This window comes from Pseudophryne corroboree, chromosome 6, assembly GCF_028390025.1.
Source record: "Pseudophryne corroboree isolate aPseCor3 chromosome 6, aPseCor3.hap2, whole genome shotgun sequence".
Taxonomy (NCBI): Eukaryota; Metazoa; Chordata; class Amphibia; order Anura; family Myobatrachidae; genus Pseudophryne; species Pseudophryne corroboree.
In genome coordinates this window covers 797,171,263-797,190,681 of record NC_086449.1, presented here as the reverse complement: position 1 = coordinate 797,190,681, position 19,419 = coordinate 797,171,263, and the positions used below count along the sequence as shown (strand labels likewise).

At 48.5% G+C, this 19,419-nt stretch overlaps 1 protein-coding gene across 2 annotated transcripts in view; it reads right to left on the bottom strand.

The window, feature by feature from the left end:
* SMC1B (structural maintenance of chromosomes 1B) overlaps nt 1-19,419 on the bottom strand; it is a 619,466-nt gene that overhangs the window by 434,074 nt on the left and 165,973 nt on the right. For both annotated transcript variants that reach the window (XM_063928898.1, XM_063928897.1), the window contains exons 5-6: nt 7,244-7,482; nt 5,361-5,619 (exon numbers count right to left, since the gene is read on the bottom strand). In XM_063928898.1, the coding sequence (XP_063784968.1) occupies nt 5,361-5,619; nt 7,244-7,482 (498 nt within the window). The remainder of the gene's footprint in view (nt 1-5,360; nt 5,620-7,243; nt 7,483-19,419) is intronic.

The window sequence follows — 19,419 nt, the reverse complement described above, 5'->3', positions numbered from 1 at the left end:
AAGGGGTTCTCTAAGCGAGCTCTTATCTCCTCACAATCCACTGCTGTCACTGACACCTCGTCTGATGAAGATGGCACTTACACTGACCCCACAGATTCTGACTCAGATACGGCTGATGGGGAGGGTAGTTCACATGTGGATGTTCCCGATCTTTTGGAGGCTATTAAATTGATTCTGCAGATTACGGATGATCCCGAGCCATCCGTTCCTCCTAAGAAACCGGATAGGTTCAAGCGTCAGAAGGTGGTTAAACAAGTTTTACCTCACTCTGGCCACCTAGTGCAGAGGTTCCCAAACTGTGTGCCGTGGCTCCCTGGGGTGCCTCAGGACACTTGCAGGGGTGCCATGGGTTGGTGGTCCAGGACCAATTCAAATTATTCATGGTCAATATAATAGGCAAAACTAGTGCTGGTGGCTGCCAGTCATAAAATATATGGCCAAAAAGAAGCAAATCTTGTCCCTTACCACATAACTGACCCTAAGGATGACATATAAACGCGATCTACTTAATGTAATATTTCGAAATTTCTCAATAAGAAATTTTTGGCCTAGGGGTGCCGTGAAAAAAATTCTGATATTCTAGGGCGCCGTGGTTCAAAAAAGTTTGTGGATATACGTCAGGAACCCTGGGAAAACCCGGGTGCGAAGTTTGTGCCTCAAAAGAAGATGCTGGCTCGCTATCCCCTCGCGCCAGAGCTGTCTAAGAATTGGGAAACGCCTCCTCCAGTAGACTCACATGTGGCTAGGATGGTGGTTTCCTCAGCTCTACCTGTCACTACAGTCACGTCTCTAAAAGAGCCTACGGATAAACGTGTGGAGGGTTGTCTGAAAGCGATTTACACCCTCACGGGTGCTGCACAAAGGCCCACTATTGCAGCAACATGGGCTGCAGAGGCTATTGAAGCATGGGCCTTGGAGTTAGAAGCTGAAATCTCTTCTGACCAGGCTAGACAATACTTGTCATATATTGTCACAGCTTCTCGCTATATTAAAGAGGCGGCTTCTGATGCCGGTGTCCTAGCAGCCAAGGCCTCTACTACGTCAGTCCTGGCTCGCCGGATATTGTGGCTGAGATCCTGGTCTGTGGATCTGTACTCTAGAAAAACCCTGGAGGTACTCCCTTTCAAGGGGGATATTCTGTTTTGGGAGGACTTAAATAAGATAGTGGTTGAATTGGCTACTGCCAAAACTGCCTGTCTCCCAAGTACCGCTCCTTCTGTGTCGAAGGCTAAAGGTACTTCCTTTCGCCCCTTTCATCCTTCAGGATGAAAGGGGCGAAAGCCCGCACTTCCAAGCCCGCACTTCCAAACCTGGTAAGCCGAAGCCCAAAAGAGCCTGGGCGGCCCATCAGCCAGCTTCCAAGGCCGATAAGCCTGCCGCATGACGGGGAGGGCCTCCCCCTGGGGGATCCCAGGGTGGGGGGCCGGCTTCTAGGGTATACCCAGAAATGGTTGAAGACCACTTCAGATGCCTGGGTACGGGAAGTCTTCACTCGAGGTTACGCCATAGCCTTCAAAAACTGACCCCCTCATCGATTTTGCTGAACAGACCAGACAAAGGCAAACACTCTGCATTCGGTGGTACAGACCCTCCTGGATACAGGAGTCGTAGTACAGGTGCCTCTTGTGCAGAGGGGCCGGGGGTACTATTCTCCGCTGTTTCTAGTCCGAAACCGAATGGGTCCTCCCGGCCCATTCTCAACCTCGAGGCATTGAACAGGTTTGTGAAGGTTTCCAAGTTCCGTTTGGAAACCCTTCGCTCTATAGTTCTGGCCTTGGAACCTGGGAACTACATGGTCTCCCTGGACATATAGGATGCTTACCTGCATATTCCTATAGCAGAGTCGCATCAGCAATACCTCAGGTTTGCGATTGGCAACCTCCCTTACCAGTTTCGGGCGTTACCTTTTGGTTAACTACGGCTCTGCGAGTCTTCACCAAAGTCATGGCGGTGGTGACGGTGGTACTCCGCCGTCAAGGGGTCAGGATACTGACGTATCTGGACGACTTGCTAATCCTGGCAAATTCCCCAGATATTCTCCTGCGTCATCTGGATAGGACTGTCCAGTTTCTACAATCCCAAGGGTGGCTCATCAACTGGAAGAAATCCTCCCTGGTCCCTGCTCAGAGCATGGTGCACCTGGGAGCGCTATTGGACACTCACAACCAGCGGTTGTTCTTGTCTCAGAAGAAAAGTCCTGAAGCTTCAGGACAGGATTCGTTGCTTTCTTTCTCGTCCGCAAGTGTCGATGCATTTGGCGATGCAGGTGCTGGGCCTCATGGTATCAGCATTCGACATGGTGGAGTATGCTCAATTCCATTCTCGCCCCCTCAAGAAGCTAATTCTAGCCAAGTGGGACGGCCTGCCTCACCGGATCAGGTCTCATGATCTCATTGACTCCGGAGGTCCGTCTGTCGCTGCTCTGGTGGCTCCAGGACCGACAAATGTGCAGGGGCTGTCCATTCTGGATATCCAACTGGGTCCTGTTGACGATAGATGCCAGTCTAAGAGGTTGGGGCGCGGTGCTGGAGCAACACTCCCTTCAGGGTTGGTGGACCAAGGAGGAGTCCCACCTCTCAAATCAACATTCTGGAATTGCGGGCGGTCTTCAATGCATTGAACCTAGCCCAGCATTTAATTCAGAACCGTCCAGGTCAGGTGCAGTCGGACAACGCCACCACAGTGGCTTAAATAAATCATCAAGGCGGCACACGAAGCCGTCTTGCAATGAAGGAAGTCTCACTACATTGGGCGGAACGCCATCTACCGGCCATATCGGCAATATTCATTCCGGGAGTCCTGAATTGGGAAGCGGACTTTCTCAGTCGTCAGGATGTACATGCCGGCAACTAGGGCCTCCATCCAGAAGTGTTTCAACTCCTAGTGGAAAAGTGGGGCCTTCCAGATGTAGATCTGATGGCGTCTCGACACAATCACAAGGTTCCGGTCTTCGGAGCAAGGACAAGGGATCCTCAAGCAGCATTCGTGGATGCGCTGGCGGTGCCGTGGAGATTTCGGCTGCCGTACGTGTTCCCTCCGGTGTCATTCCTGCCCAGGGTAATTCGGAAGTTCAAACAAGAAAAAGGAAATCTGCTTCTCATAGCTCCAGCGTGGCCCAGACGGCACTGGATCTCAGACCTGCAAGGCCTATCGTCAGAGCGTCCGATTCTACTTTCACAACGCCCAGACCTCCTCGTTCAGGGCCCCTGTGTCTACCAGGACCTAGCACGACTGTCTTTTACGGCGTGGCTCTTGAAGCTTCCATCTTAAGGGCTAAAGGGTTTTCTGAGGCAGTCATTCAAACTATGTTGCGGGCCCGGAAACCGGCTTCCGCTCGGATTTACTATAGGGTCTGGCATTCTTACTTTGTTTGGTGCGCATCTAACGATAATGACGCTTCCAAGTTTAGTATAGCTAAGTTGTTGGCTTTCCTTCAGCAGGGCCTGGACTTAGGCAGTGTCTGGCCTCCCTCAAGGTTCAAATATCTGCCTTGTCGGTGTGGTTTCAGAGAAAATTTGCGACCTTACCTGAGGTGCATACCTTTAGGGTGTGTTGCGTATCCAACCTCCATATGTCCCGCCTGTGGTTCCTTGGGACATGTCGGTGGTTTTGGAGGCGTTACAAGAGTCTCCATTTGAACATCTTGGTTCAGCTGATCTTAAGTGGCTTTCCCTTAAGGTGGTGTTTCTGCTGGCTATTGCCTCAGCTAGAAGAGTGTCGGATTTGGGTGCCTTGTCCTGTAGTTCCCCATATCTGATATATCACCGTGATCGGGCGGTTCTTAGGACTCGTCCCGGATACTTACCTAAGGTGGTTTCTTCGAGCCACCTTAACCAGGAGATTGTGGTTCTGGCACTTGGTTCTCCTGATCTGTCTTCCAAAGAGAGGTCTTTGGATGTGGTACGGGCTCTCTGTATCTATGTGAAGAGAACTGCTTCTGTTAGTAAATCTGATTCTCTCTTTGTGCTGTTTGGATTTCACAAACGGGACTGGCCTGCTCACAAGCAAACTTTGGCCAGATGGATTAGAATGGTGATTGCACATGCTTATGTGAGGGCTGGCCTCCCGGCTCCTGCTCACATTACGGCCCATTCTACTCGGTCTGTGGGACCTCCTTGGCCCGCCTTGGTGAGACCCTTGAACAATTGTGCAAGGCGGCTACGTGGTCATCTGTAAACACGTTCATAAGGTTCTATGCCTTCGATACTGCCGCTTCCCAGAATGCTTCCTTAGGACGCAGGGTTCTTGTGCCCGCTACAGTGCGTCCCCTCCCATAAGGAACTGCTTTAGGACATCCCCAATGTCTATCCTTGTGGAGCCCAGTGTACCCCGCAGCAGAAAACAAGATTTATGGTAAGAACTTACCTTTGTTAAATCTCTTTCTGCGAGGTACACTGGGCTCCACAAGGCGCCCACCCTGACGCACTTAGCTTCTTTGGGTTGGTATGGCATTAGTCGCTGACACTTCTCTTGTCGTGAGAGTGTGGTGCATGAGGCTACTAACCATTGTCGTCTCTTTTCCTGCTACTGCATTGGGCTGGTTAACTAAAAACTGAGCTCCTGTGCAGGGAGGCGGGGTTATAGAGGAGGCGGCGCTGTGCATTCTGGGAACAGTCAAAGCTTTCAGACTGTTGGTGCCTCGGATCAAGATCCTACTCTACACCCCCAATGTCTATCCTTGTGGAGCCCAGAGTACCTCGCAGAAAGAGATTTAACAAAGGTAAGTTCTTACCATAAATCTCGTTTTTGTGTAGAACAAGACCAGGGTAAGAGTTACTTACCCTGTGCGATGAATTCAGCGTTGCAGGTCCCAGAATTGACGTCAGACATCAACCCTTCAAATGCCTCTACACATGCCTGCGTTTGCCGCACCACTCCCAAAAACCGGTCAGTTGACACCCACAAACGCCTTCTTCCTGTTAATCTCCTAGCGATCGGCTGTGCGAATGGATTCTTCGTTAAATCCATTGCTCAGCAAAGATCCGCTTTGTAGCCGTACGACGCGCCTGCGCTTTGTGGTGCATACGCATGCGCAGTAGTAACTTGTTCGCTGCGCTGCGAAAAATGGCAGTGAGCAATCAACTCGGAATGACAACCAATGCCCAGTAGTCTGGTCAAAATAGCTATACTGTGAATTGGACAGCTTATGACAGCGTCTATTCCATGGAGTCCTACCTGATCAAATTAGGTGGGCTTCACTACTCAACCCCCATAACAACAGCACACTAGGATTTCAGTTACAGCACACAAAACACTTCAATCACTACATTCAAGGGGCAAGGCAGCAGCTTTCCAAATAGTTACGTTTACTCATAGTAAAGTAAAACATTCTCTGCACTGGTAAATTTATCTTCTAGTACCTGACTTTGTTCCAGCTCAACATTAATCTGCCTTTTTGCACGATCCTCTTCAACTTTTCTATCGAATTCTCTGCTGGCCTTCTGTACTTCATTTATATCCTTTTCTAGTTCAGCAATCTCCTGGCCCAGTTTGTAGCAGCGTTTTTCACTGTTTTTCAAGGTAGATTTAGTCATTTCCACTTTCTTTATTTGGTGTGCAGTATTTTCTTTTGCTTTAATGTACTGGGGCCTTGAGTGATTCAGTGATAAGTCTTGAGCCCTAAGACACAATTAGAAAAGTCAGTTACATTCATATAGAAGGTGCCTCTTCCGAAAAGTTTAAGTTCCTTCTTAAGTTTCTATTACAAACAAAAGACCTAAGGCCCATACACACTATGAGATTCGGGCTATGCCCGATTCTCACTATGCGACAGGGGCTATGTCGGCATCGCAAGCACATAATGAGTGTGCTTACGATACTGACGATGTGCGATTTTGGCTAAGTGTCAATTTTGACTATCTCTTATATACAGAAAGTCAAAATTGACTTGCCTGCACAGTCTATCTAGTCTTGCGATGCCGACCGCGTGGGACCACGCATCGGCATCGAATCGGGATTGCAAGGTGACTTTCACCTTGCGATCTGCACTAACTTTTCTTACGATTTTGACTATATAGTCAAAATCATAAGAAAATATTTCACTGTGTGTACACACCATTACATATATTACTCCTGACAGCTAAGAAGAATGGTTTTGCCTCTGTAATTCTGAGATAGTTCCCGCATCACCCTCATGTGACTTCCTCAGTGTAGCTGCACGATCGCATGCACACATGCCCAACCCACCCCAGCTTTGCCCCTACGTATAATCAAAAATTATTCTTTATGCAGTTCCAATCTTGAAGACTGTTTCAGAAAAGGTACAAAATGAGCCATTATGATGAAACTCTGTTATTACTCAAATTGTAGTCATCAAATATGTGGTAAATTATTACTGCAAATCCACACAATGGGGGATCCATAGCCTCAGCAGACTAGGCAAAACCAAGAGAGCCTCATTTGTATTATAGAAAGTTATAACAATCTTATGGAATTTGCAGTTTCAAGATTCATCGCTTTGTGCTTTTCACGTATGTATATTGCTAGATATGATGAATCGTTTAAAGTCTGCAAATTGCAAAGATGACCATGCTATGCAATTACAAGTAACTTAGTGCACCCCAAGTTCATGTAATTGTCTGAAGCACCAACATCAAAAAAGGTGCAAGTAATGGTAGCCTTATTAAAAATGATAACAGAGTATAGAAAAGGCCCCAAAACCAGTTGCCTCAAATCATCGTTACGAAAAAGAACTGTAACTAACAACTAGAAATTAAACATATTCAGAAACAATGAACTGTCATAGTACTCACAAAGTACCTATTATTGAGCAAAGAGGGAGAGGAGAGTTAAGATTTAGGATGGTATCCTATTAGATGCGGTTATTTACCGCCCAGTAATAATGGGTTTTTAAACCCGATTTTGCTATCAGGCTATTCAATAACAGCCGTTATTACTCTGCGGTGAATCGCCCATTATCGTCCGATAACACTGAAGATCCTCAATAAGATCGCAGACCCATGTATTACTGTTCGATAATGTGTCTCCTGGGGCTGGTTACCAGGGATTCATATTCCCTGATAAGTGCTGGTTTACGGGCTAATTGGATAGCCCAGGGGGAATCCTTTCGCTGCGGTAACTCGCAGTTAATAACATACCGCCTTGAAATAGGACGTGTAGTTTGGCAGGATTGGGACACTGGAGGGTAAAGTATACAGAACTTCAATAAAGGTGATTTTCTTTCCTTATGAAAGCACTAAATATGTTTAGCAATATAGTATCATTTAAACTAATGACTGCTTACTTTATTTCTTTTTCAATTTGTTGCATTTCCCTGTTCAGCCTCCCATGATTCTTTTTAGCATCTTTTAATTCCAATTCAACATTTGAAAGCTGCTTCTTCTGGATGTGATTGTCTTGTTGTTTCTCCTTCAAACCCCTCAATAAAGATTCCATCTTTTTCTCATTGTAATAAAGTTGAAAAAGTTGGAGCTGCACCTTGCTTTCCTTTGCTTGCTCCTGTAGTCTCTTATAGTAATCTGCCTGCAGATAGTCAACCACAGAAACAAATCTCAGTATTTAGAATAAGTCTCAACCTTTTCATCTGTCAATAATACTAGTAATTTAAAAAAATAAAAATTATATAAATATATAAACGCCGGTAAGGTATTCTTCAGAAACCAGGTATCTTGAAAAAATAAGATTTTAAACCTACCGGTAAATCTTTTTCTCCTAGTCCGTAGAGGATGCTGGGGACTCCGTAAGGACCATGAGGTATAGACGGGCTCCGCAGGAGACATGGGCACTCCAAAGACTTTAGAATGGGTGTGCAGTGGCTCCTCCATCCATGCCCCTCCTCCAGACCTCAGTTAGAGAAACTGTGCCCAGAGGAGACGGACAGTACGAGGAAAGGATTTTTGTTAATTTAAGGGCAAGATTCATACCAGCCCACACCATGCACACCGTATAACCTGGAATATACGCAACCAGTTAACAGTATGAACGAAACAGCATCAGCCAAAGACTGATCTTAACTGTAACATAACCACTATGTAAGCAACAACTATATACAAGCCTTGCAGAAATATGTCCGCACTGGGACGGGCGCCCAGCATCCTCTACGGACTAGGAGAAGAAGATTTACAGGTAGGTTTAAAATCTTATTTTCTCTTACGTCCTAGAGGATACTGGGGACTCCGTAAGGACCATGGGGATTATACCAAAGCTCAAAACCGGGCAGGAGAGTGCGGATGACTCTGCAGCACCGATTGAGCAAACATGAAGTCCTCATCAGCGAGGGTATCAAACTTGTAGAATTTTGCAAAGGTGTTTAAACCCGACCAAGTAGCTGCTCGGCAAAGCTGTAACGCCGAGACGCCTCGGGCAGCCGCCCAAGAAGAGCCCACCTTCCTAGTGGAATGGGCCTTTACAGAATTTGGTAACGGCAATCCAGCCGTAGAATGAGCCTGCTGAATCGTGTTACAGATCCAGCGAGCAATAGTCTGCTTAGAAGCAGGAGCGCCAACCTTGTTGGCCGCATACAGGACAAAAAGTGCCTCTGTTTTCCTAATCCGAGCCGTCCTGGCTACGTAAATTTTTAAGGCCCTGGCTACATCCAGGGACTTGGAATCCTCCAAGTCTCACGTAGCCACCGGCACCACAATAGGTTGGTTCATATGAAACGATGAAACCACCTTAGGCAAAAATTGAGGACGCGTCCTCAACTCTGCTCTATCCACATGGAAAATCAGATAGGGGCTTTTGTGAGACAAAGCCGCCAATTCGGACACCCGCCTTGCAGATGCCTAGGCCCACAACATGACCACCTTCCAAGTGAGAAATTTTAATTAAACTGTTTGTAGAGGTTCAAACCAGTGAGATTTTAGGAACTGTAACACCACGTTAAAGTCCCAAGGTGCCACTGGGGGCACAAAAGGAGGCTGGATGTGCAGCACTCCCTTTACAAAAGTCTGGACTTCCTGAAGAGAAGCCAATTCCTTCTGAAAGAATATAGATAGGGCCGAAATCTGTACCTTAATGGAGCCTAACTTCAGGCCCATATCCACTCCTGTCTGTAGAAAGTGGAGAAAATGGCCCAAGTGGAAATCTTCTTCCTCTTTTCCTCTTATGATTCTCAATATTTTTGAGATGAGAGGAAGAGGAGGGAACACATAGACCGATTGAAACACCCACGGTGTCACCAGGGCGTCTACCGCTACTGTCTGAGGGTCCCTTGACCTGGCACAATACCTCCGAAGCTTCTTGTTGAGGCGTGACGCCATCATGTCTATTTGAGGAAGTCCCCAATGACTTGTTATCTCTGCAAAAACTTCTTGATGAAGTCCCCACTCTCCTGGATGGAGATCGTGTCTGCTGAGGAAGTCTGCTTCCCAGTTGTCCACTCCCGGAATGAAGACTGCTGACAGAGCGCTTACGTGATTTTCCGCCCAGCGAAGAATCCTGGTGGCCTCCGCCATTGCCACTCTGCTCCTTGTCCCGCCTTGGCGGTTTAAATGAGCCACGGCTGTGACGTTGTCTGATTGAATCAGAACCGGTAGGTCGCGAAGAAGATTCTCCGCTTGTCGTAGGCTGTTGTATATGGCCCTTAATTCTAGAATGTTGATGTGTAGACAAGCCTCCTGGCTCGACCATAGTCCCTGAAAATTTCTTCCTTGTGTGACTGTTCCCATCCTCGGAGGCTCGAATCCGTGGTCACCAGAACAAAGTCCTGAATGCCGAACCTGCACTCTGCAGCCACCACAGGAGAGACACCCTGGCCCTGGGGGACAGGCTTATTTTCTGATGAATTTGAAGATGGGACCCGGACCACTTGTCCAGAAGGTCCCACTGAAATGTCCTAGCATGAAACCTGCCGAAGGGGATCGCCTCGTAGGTCGTCACCATTTTTCCCATTACTCGAGTGCACTGATGAACTGACACTCTGTTCGGTTTTAACAGGTCTCTGACCATGATCTGGAGTTCCTGGGCTTTTTCTATCGGGAGAAAAAACGAGTTTTATGGTAAGACCTTATCCTTGTTAAAACTCTTTCTGCGAGGTACACTGGGCTCCACAAGTCTGGACAATGGGTATAGAGTAGGATCTTGATCCGAGGCACTGACAGGCTCAAAGCTTTGACTGTTCCCAGAATGCACAGCGCCGCCTCCTCTATAACCCCGCCTCCCAGCACAGGAGCTCAGTTTAGTTAACCAGACCAATGCAGTAGCAGGAAAAGAGGCGACAACGGTTAGTAGCCACATACACCACACTCTCACGACAAGAGAAGTGTCAGCGGCTAATGCCATATCAACCCAAAGAAGCTAAGTGCGTCAGGGTGGGCGCCTTGTGGAGCCCAGTGCACCTCGCAGAAAGAGTTTTAACAAGGGTAAGTTCTTACCATAAAACTCGTTTTCTGCTGCGGGGTACACTAGGCTCCACAAGGATAGACATTGGGGATGTCCTAAAGCAGTTCCTTATTGGAGGGGACGCACTGTAGCGGGCACAAGAACCCTGCGTCCTAAGGAAGCATCCTGGGAAGCGGCAATATCGAAGGCATAGAACCTTATGAACGTGTTTCCGGAGGACCACGTAGCCGCCTTGCACAGTTGGTCAAGGGTCGCACCACGTTGGGCCACCCAAGAAGGTCCAACAGACCGAGTAGAATGGGCCGTAATGTGACAGGAGCTGACAGACCAGCCTTCACATAAGCATGCGTAATCACCATTCTAATCCACCTAGCCAGGGTCTGCTTGTGAGCAGGCCAGCCACGTTTGTGAAATCCAAACAAAACAAAGAGAGAATCAGACTTTCGAATAGAAGCAGTTCTCTTCACATAGATACAGAGAGCCCGTACCACATCCAAAGACCACTCTTTGGGAGACAAATCAGGAGAAACAAAAGCTGGAACCACAATCTCCTGATTAAGGTGGAACGAAGAAACCACCTTAGGTAAATATCCGGAACGAGTCCTAAGAACCGCCTGGTCACGGTGAAAAATCAGATATGGGGAACTACAAGACAAGGCACCCAAATCCGACACTCTTCTAGCAGAGGCAATAGCCAGCAAGAACACCACTTTAAGGGAAAGCCACTTAAGGTCAGCTTGAACCAAGAGGTTCAAATGGAGGCTCCTGTAACGCCTCCAAAACCACCGACAAGTCCCAAGGAGCCACAGGCGGGACATAGGGAGGTTGGATACGCAACACACCCTGAGTGAAAGTATGAACATCAGGTAAAGTCGCAATTTTTCTCTGAAACCACACCGACAAGGCAGAAATATGAACCTTGAGGGAGGCCAGACGCAGGCCTAAATCTAGGTCCTGCTGTAGAAAATAAGAATTTACTTACCGATAATTCTATTTCTCGGAGTCCGTAGTGGATGCTGGGGTTCCTGAAAGGACCATGGGGAATAGCGGCTCCGCAGGAGACAGGGCACAAAAAGTAAAGCTTTAGGATCAGGTGGTGTGCACTGGCTCCTCCCCCTATGACCCTCCTCCAAGCCTCAGTTAGGATACTGTGCCCGGACGAGCGTACACAATAAGGAAGGATTTTGAATCCCGGGTAAGACTCATACCAGCCACACCAATCACACTGTACAACCTGTGATCTGAACCCAGTTAATAGTATGATAACAGCGGAGCCTCTGAAAAGATGGCTCACAACAATAATAACCCGATTTTTGTAACTATGTACAAGTATTGCAGATAATCCGCACTTGGGATGGGCGCCCAGCATCCACTACGGACTCCGAGAAATAGAATTATCGGTAAGTAAATTCTTATTTTCTCTATCGTCCTAGTGGATGCTGGGGTTCCTGAAAGGACCATGGGGATTATACCAAAGCTCCCAAACGGGCGGGAGAGTGCGGATGACTCTGCAGCACCGAATGAGAGAACTCCAGGTCCTCCTTAGCCAGGGTATCAAATTTGTAGGATTTTACAAACGTGTTTGCCCCTGACTAAATAGCCGCTCGGCAAAGTTGTAAAGCCGAGACCCCTCGGGCAGCCGCCCAAGATGAGCCCACCTTCCTTGTGGAATGGGCATTTACATATTTTGGCTGTGGCAGGCCTGCCACAAAATGTGCAAGCTGAATTGTATTACACATCCAACTAGCAATAGTCTGCTTAGAAGCAAGAGCACCCAGTTTGTTGGGTGCATACAGGGTAACAGCAAGTCAGTTTTCCTGACTCCAGCCGTCCTGGAACCTATATTTTCAGGGCCCTGACAACATCTAGCAACTTGGAGTCCTCCAAGTCCCTAGTAAGTGCAAGGCACCACAATAAGCTGGTTCAGGTGAAACACTGACACCACCTTAGGGAGAGAACTGGGGACGAGTCCGCAGCTCTGCCCTGTCCAAATGGACAAACAGATATGGGCTTTTTTGAGAAAAAAACCACCAATTTGACACTCGCCTGGTCCAGGCCAGGTCCAAGAGCATGATCACTTTTCATGTGAGATGCTTCAAATCCACAGATTTGACTGGTTTTAAACCAATGTGATTTGAGGAATCCCAGAACTACGTTGAGATCCCACAGTGCCACTGGAGGCACAAAAGGGGGTTGTATATGCAATACTCCCTTGACAAACTTCTGGACTTCAGGAACTGAAGCCAATTCTTTCTGGAAGAAAAATCGACAGGGCCGAAATTTGAACCTTAATGGACCCCAATTTGAGGCCCATAGACACTCCTGTTTGCAGGAAATGCAGGAATCGACCGAGTTGAAATTTCTTCGTGGGGCCTTTCTGGCCTCGCACCACGCAACATATTTTTTTCACATGTGGTGATAATGTTGTGCGGTCACTTCCTTTCTGGCTTTGACCAGGGTAGGAATGACCTCTTCCGGAATGCCTTTTTCCCTTAGGATCCGGCGTTCCACCGCCATGCCGTCAAACGCAGCTGCGGTAAGTCTTGGAACAGACATGGTACTTGCTGAAACAAGTCCCTTCTTAGCGGCAGAGGCCATAAGTCCTCTGTGAGCATCTCTTGAAGTTCCGGGTACCAAGTCCTTCTTGGCCAATCCGGAGCCATGAGTATAGTTCTTACTCCTCTACGTCTTATAATTCTCAGTACCTTAGGTATGATAAGCAGAGGATGGAACACATACACCTACTGGTACACCCACGGTGTTACCAGAACGTCCACAGCTATTGCCTGAGGGTCTCTTAACCTGGCGCAATACCTGTCCCATTTTTTGTTCAGACGGGACGCCATCATGTCCACCTTTGGTATTTCCCAACGGTTTACAATCATGTGGAAAACTTCCCGATGAAGTTTCCACTCTGCCGGGTGGAGGTCGTGCCTGCTGAGGAAGTGTGCTTCCCAGTTTCCATTCCCGGAATGAAACACTGCTGACAGTGCTATCACATGATTTTCCGCCCAGCGAAAAGTCCTTGCAGTTTTTGCCATTGCCCTCCTGCTTCTTGTGCCGCCCTGTCTATTTACGTGGGCGACTGCCGTGATGTTTTTCCCACTGGATCAATACCGGCTGACCTTGAAGCAGAGGTCTTGCTAAGCTTAGAGCATTATAAATTTAGCCTTAGCTCCAGTATATTTATGTGAAGAAAAGTCTCCAGACTTGATCACACTCCCTGGAAATTTTTTTTTTTTTTTTTTTTCTTGTGTGACTGCTCCCCAGCCTCTCGGGCTGGCCTCCGTGGTCACCAGCATCCAATCCTGAATGCCGAATCTGCGGCCCTCTAGAAGATGAGCACTCTGTAACCACCACAGGAGAGACACCCTTGTCCTTGGATATAGGGTTATCCGCTGATGCATCTGAAGATGCGATCCGGACCATTTGTCCAGCAGATCCCACTGAAAAGTTCTTGCGTGAAATCTGCCGAATGGAATTGCTTCGTAGGAAGTCACCATTTTTACCAGGACCCTTGTGCAATGATGCACTGATTTTAGGAGATTCCTGACTAGCTCGGATAACTCCCTGGCTTTCTCCTCCGGGAGAAAAACCTTTTTCTGGACTGTGTCCAGAATCATCCCTAAGCACAGGAGACTTGTCGTCGGGATCAGCTGCGATTTTGGAATATTTAGAATCCACCCGTGCTGTTGTAGCAGTATCCGAGATAGTGCTACTCCGACCTCCAACTGTTCCCTGGACTTTGCCCTTATCAGGAGATCGTCCAAGTAAGGGATAATTAAGACGCCTTTTCTTCGAAGAAGAATCATCATTTCGGCCATTACCTTGGTAAAGACCCGGGGTGCCGTGGACAATCCAAACGGCAGCGTCTGAAACTGATAGTGACAGTTCTGTACCACGAACCTGAGGTACCCTTAGTGAGAAGGGCAAATTTGGGACATGGAGGTAAGCATCCCTGATGTCTCGGGACACCATATAGTCCCCTTCTTCCTGGTTCGTTATCACTGCTCTGAGTGACTCCATCTTGATTTGAACCTTTGTAAGTGTTCAAATTTTTTTAGATTTAGAATAGGTCTCACCTAGCCTTCTGGCTTCAGTACCACAATATAGTGTGGAATAATACCCCTTTTCTTGTTGTAGGAGGGGTAATTTAATTATCACCTGCTGGGAATACAGCTTGTGAATTGTTTCCCATACTGCCTCCTTGTCGGAGGGAGACCTTGGTAAAGCAGACTTCAGGAGCCTGCGAAGGGGAAACGTCTCGACATTCCAATCTGTACCCCTGGGATACTACTTGTAGGATCCAGGGGTCCTGTACGGTCTCAGCGTCATGCTGAGAGCTTGTCAGAAGCGGTGCTTCTGTTCCTGGGAATGGGCTGCCTGCTGCAGTCTTCTTCCCTTTCCTCTATCCCTGGGCAGATATGACTCTTATAGGGACGAAAGGACTGAGGCTGAAAAGACGGTGTCTTTTTCTGCAGAGATGTGACTTAGGGTAAAAACGGTGGATTTTCCAGCAGTTGCCGTGGCCACCAGGTCCGATGGACCGACCCCAAATAACTCCTCTTCCTTTATACGGCAATACACCTTTGTGCCGTTTGGAATCTTAAATGCTCTATAGTCAATAAAACACTGTCCCTGTCAAGGGTATCAATATTTTTAGTCAGGGAATCCGACCAAGCCACCCCAGCTCTGCACATCCAGGCTGAGGCGATCGCTGGTCGCAGTATAACACCAGTATGTGTGTATATACTTTTTATGATATTTTCCAGCCTCCTGTCAGCTGGCTCCTTGAGGACGGCCCTATCTATAGACGGTACCGCCACTTGTTTTGATAAGCGTGTGAGCGCCATATCCACCCTAAGGGGTGTTTCCCAACGCGCCCTAACTTCTGGCGGGAAAGGGTATACCGCCAATAATTTTCTATCGGGGGGAACCCACGCATCATCACACACTTCATTTAATTTATCTGATTCAGGAAAAACTACGGTAGTTTTTTCACATCCCACATAATACCCTCCTTTGTGGTACTTGTAGTATCAGAAATATGTAACACCTCCTTCATTGCCCTTAACGTGTGGCCCTAATAAGGAATACGTTTGTTTATTCACCGTCGACACTGGATTCAGTGTCCGTGTCTGTGTCTGTGTCGACCGACTAAAGTAAACGGGCGTTTTTAAAACCCCTGACGGTGTTTTTGAGACGTCTGGACCGGTACTAATTGTTTGTCGGCCGTCTCATGTCGTCAACCGACCTTGCAGCGTGTTGACATTATCACGTAATTCCCTAAATAAGCCATCCATTCCGGTGTCGACTCCCTAGAGAGTGACATCACCATTACAGGCAATTGCTCCGCCTCCTCACCAACATCGTCCTCATACATGTCGACACACACGTACCGACACACAGCACACACACAGGGAATGCTCTGATAGAGGACAGGACCCACTAGCCCTTTGGAGAGACAGAGGGAGAGTTTGCCAGCACACACCAAAAACGCTATAATTATATAGGGACAACCTTATATAAGTGTTTTCCCTTATAGCATCTTTTTTATATATTTCTAACGCCAAATTAGTGCCCCCCCTCTCTGTTTTAACCCTGTTTCTGTAGTGCAGTGCAGGGGAGAGCCTGGGAGCCTTCCCTCCAGCCTTTCTGTGAGGGAAAATGGCGCTGTGTGCTGAGGAGATAGGCCCCGCCCCTTTTTCGGCGGCCTCGTCTCCCGCTCTTTAACGGATTCTGGCAGGGGTTAAATATCTCCATATAGCCCCCGGAGGCTATATGTGAGGTATTTTTTGCCAAAAATAGGTTTACATTTGCCTCCCAGGGCGCCCCCCTCCCAGCGCCCTGCACCCTCAGTGACTGCCGTGTGAAGTGTGCTGAGAGGAAATGGCGCACAGCTGCAGTGCTGTGCGCTACCTTAAGAAGACTGAGGAGTCTTCTGCCGCCGATTCTGGACCTCTTCTCGTTTCAGCATCTGCAAGGGGGCCGGCGGCGAGGCTCCGGTGACCATCCAGGCTGTACCTGTGATCGTCCCTCTGGAGCTAATGTCCAGTAGCCAAAGAAGCCAATCCATCCTGCACGCAGGTGAGTTCACTTCTTCTCCCCTAAGTCCCTCGTTGCAGTGATCCTGTTGCCAGCAGGACTCACTGTAAAATAAAAAACCTAAGCTAAACTTTTCTAAGCAGCTCTTTAGGAGAGCCACCTAGATTGCACCCTTCTCGGCCGGGCACAAAAATCTAACTGAGGCTTGGAGGAGGGTCATAGGGGGAGGAGCCAGTGCACACCACCTGATCCTAAAGCTTTACTTTTTGTGCCCTGTCTCCTGCGGAGCCGCTATTCCCCATGGTCCTTTCAGGAACCCCAGCATCCACTAGGACGATAGAGAAAAGCCAAAAGTTTGGCTGTACTAAACTTGGAAGCGTCATAATGGTTAGATGCGCACCAAACAAAGTAGGAATGCCAGACCTGATGGTAAATCCAAGCAGAGGCCGGTTTCCGGGCCCGCAATACAGTTTTAATGACCTCTTCAGAAAAACCCTTAGCTCTTAAGACGGAAGCTTCAAGAGCCACGCCGTCAAAGACAGCCGGGCTAGGTCCTGGTAGACACAGGGGCCCTGAACGAGGAGGTCTGGGCGTTGTGGAAGTAGAAGTGGACGCTCTGACGATAGGTCTTGCAGGTCTGAGAACCAGTGCCGTCTGGGCCACGCCGAAGCTATGAGAAGCAGATTTCCTTTTTCTTGCTGGAACTTCCGAATTACCCTGGGCAGGAGTGACACCGGAGGGAACACGTACGGCAGCCGAAACCTCCACGGCACTGCCAGCGCATCCACGAATGCTGCTTTAGGATCCCTTGTCCTTGCTCCGAAGACCGGAACCTTGTGATTGTGTCGAGACGCCATCAGATCCACATCTGGAAGACCCCACCTTTCAACGAGGAGTTGAAACACTTCTGGATGGAGGCCCCACTCGCCGGTATGCACGTCCTGACGACTGAGAAAGTCCGCTTCCCAATTCAGGACTCCCGGAATGAATATTGCCGATATTGCCGGTAGATGGCGTTCTGCCCAACGTAGAATCCGTGAGGCTTCCTTCATTGCCAAACGGCTTCGAGTGCCGCCTTGATGATTTATGTAAGCCACTGTGGTGGCGTTGTCCGACTGTACTTGAACAGGATGGTTCTGAATCAAATGATGGGCTAGGTTCAACGCATTGAAGACCGCCCGCAATTCCAGAATGTTGATCCAGAGGAGAGATTCCTCCTTGGTCCACCGACCCTGCAAGGAGTGCTGCTCCAGCACCGCGCCCCAACCTCTTAGACTGGCATCTGTCGTCAACAGGACCCAGTTGGATATCCAGAAGGGACGGCCTCTGCACAATTGTCGGTCCAGGAGCCACCAGAGCAGTGACAGACGGACCTCCGGAGTCAAAGAGATCATGTGAGACCTGATCCGGTGAGGCAGGCCGTCCCACTTGGCTAGAATCAGCTTCTGGAGGGGGCGAGAATGGAATTGAGCATACTCCACCATGTTGAATGTTGACACCATGAGGCCCAGCACCTGCATTGCCGAATGTATCGACACTTGCGGACGAGAAAGGAAGCAACGAATCCTGTCCTGAAGTTTCAGGACTTTCTCCTGAGACAAGAACAACCTCTGGTTGTGAGTGTCCAACAGCGCTCCCAGATGCACCATGCTCTGAGCAGGGACCAGGGAGGATTTCTTCCAGTTGATGAGCCACCCGTGGGCTTGTAGAAACCGGACAGTCATATCCAGATGACACAGGAGAAGATCTGGGGAATTTGACAGAATTAACAAGTCGTCCAGATACGGCAGAATCCTGACCCCTTGACGGCGGAGTACCACCGTCATCACCGCCATAACTTTGGTGAAGACTCGCAGAGCCGTTGTTAAACCAAAAGGTTGCCAATAGCGAACCTCAGGTATTGTTGATGTGACTCTGCTATAGGAATATGCAGGTAAGCATCCTGTATGTCCAGTGAACCATGTAGTCCCCAGGTTCCAAGGCCAGAACTATAGAGCGAAGGGTCGGGAGGACCCATTCGGTTTCGGGACTAGAAACAGCGGAGAATAGTACCCCCGGCCCTTCTGAGCAAGAGGCACCTGTATCCAGGAGGGTCTGTACCACCGAATGCAGAGTGTTTGCCTTTGTCTGGTCCGACGGGACGTCTGTCTGGCAAAATCGATGACGGGGTCGGTTTTTGAAGGCTATGGCGTAACCTCGAGTGACGACTTCCCGTACCCAGGTATACCGACTTCCCGTACCCAGGTATACCCTAGAAGCCGGACCCCACCCTGGGATCCCCCAGGGGGAGGCCCGCCCCGTCATGCGGCAGGCTTATCGGTCTTGGCTGCTGGCTGACGGGCCGCCCAGGCTCTTTTGGGCTTCGGCTTACCAGGTTTGGAAGTGCGGGCCTGCTTATGGTACGCTGACCTTTTGCTTTACCTGAAGGACGAAAGGGGCGAAAGGACGTGCCTTTGGCCTTCGACACAGTAGGAGCTGTATTAGGCAGACATGCAGTTTTGGCTGTAGCCAAGTCAGCCACTATCTTATTTAAGTCCTCCCCAAACAGAATATCCCCCTTGACCTCCAGGTCAGGTCCTTCATGGATTCCACCATGAACCCCGCAGGACCCTGTATGTTTCGTAAAAACAATTCAATGTCACTTTTATCCATTGTATCCAAATCCTCTAGTAATGTGCCTGACCACTTTACTATGGCTTTAGAAATCCATGCACAGGCAATAGTGGGCCATAACGCCACTCCTGAAGCAGTGTAAATAGATTTGAGCATAGTGTCAATCTTACGATCATCCGATTCTTTTTACGTGGTAGATCCAGGGACAGGTGAAACCACCTTTTTAGACAGTCTGGAAACAGATGCGTCAAGAATGGGTGGGTTTTCCCATTTTTCCTAACCTCTTCAGGAAAGGGAAAAGAAACCAGAACCCTTTTTGGGATCTCGATTTTTTTCTCCGGGTTTTCCCAGGATTTTTCAAATACAGCATGATAAAGCTAAATATTTATCTTATATATTACCCTTTATGAGGTCTAAGAACACTGTACGCTATCTACGTATGAAGTACCGTAAGGGTAC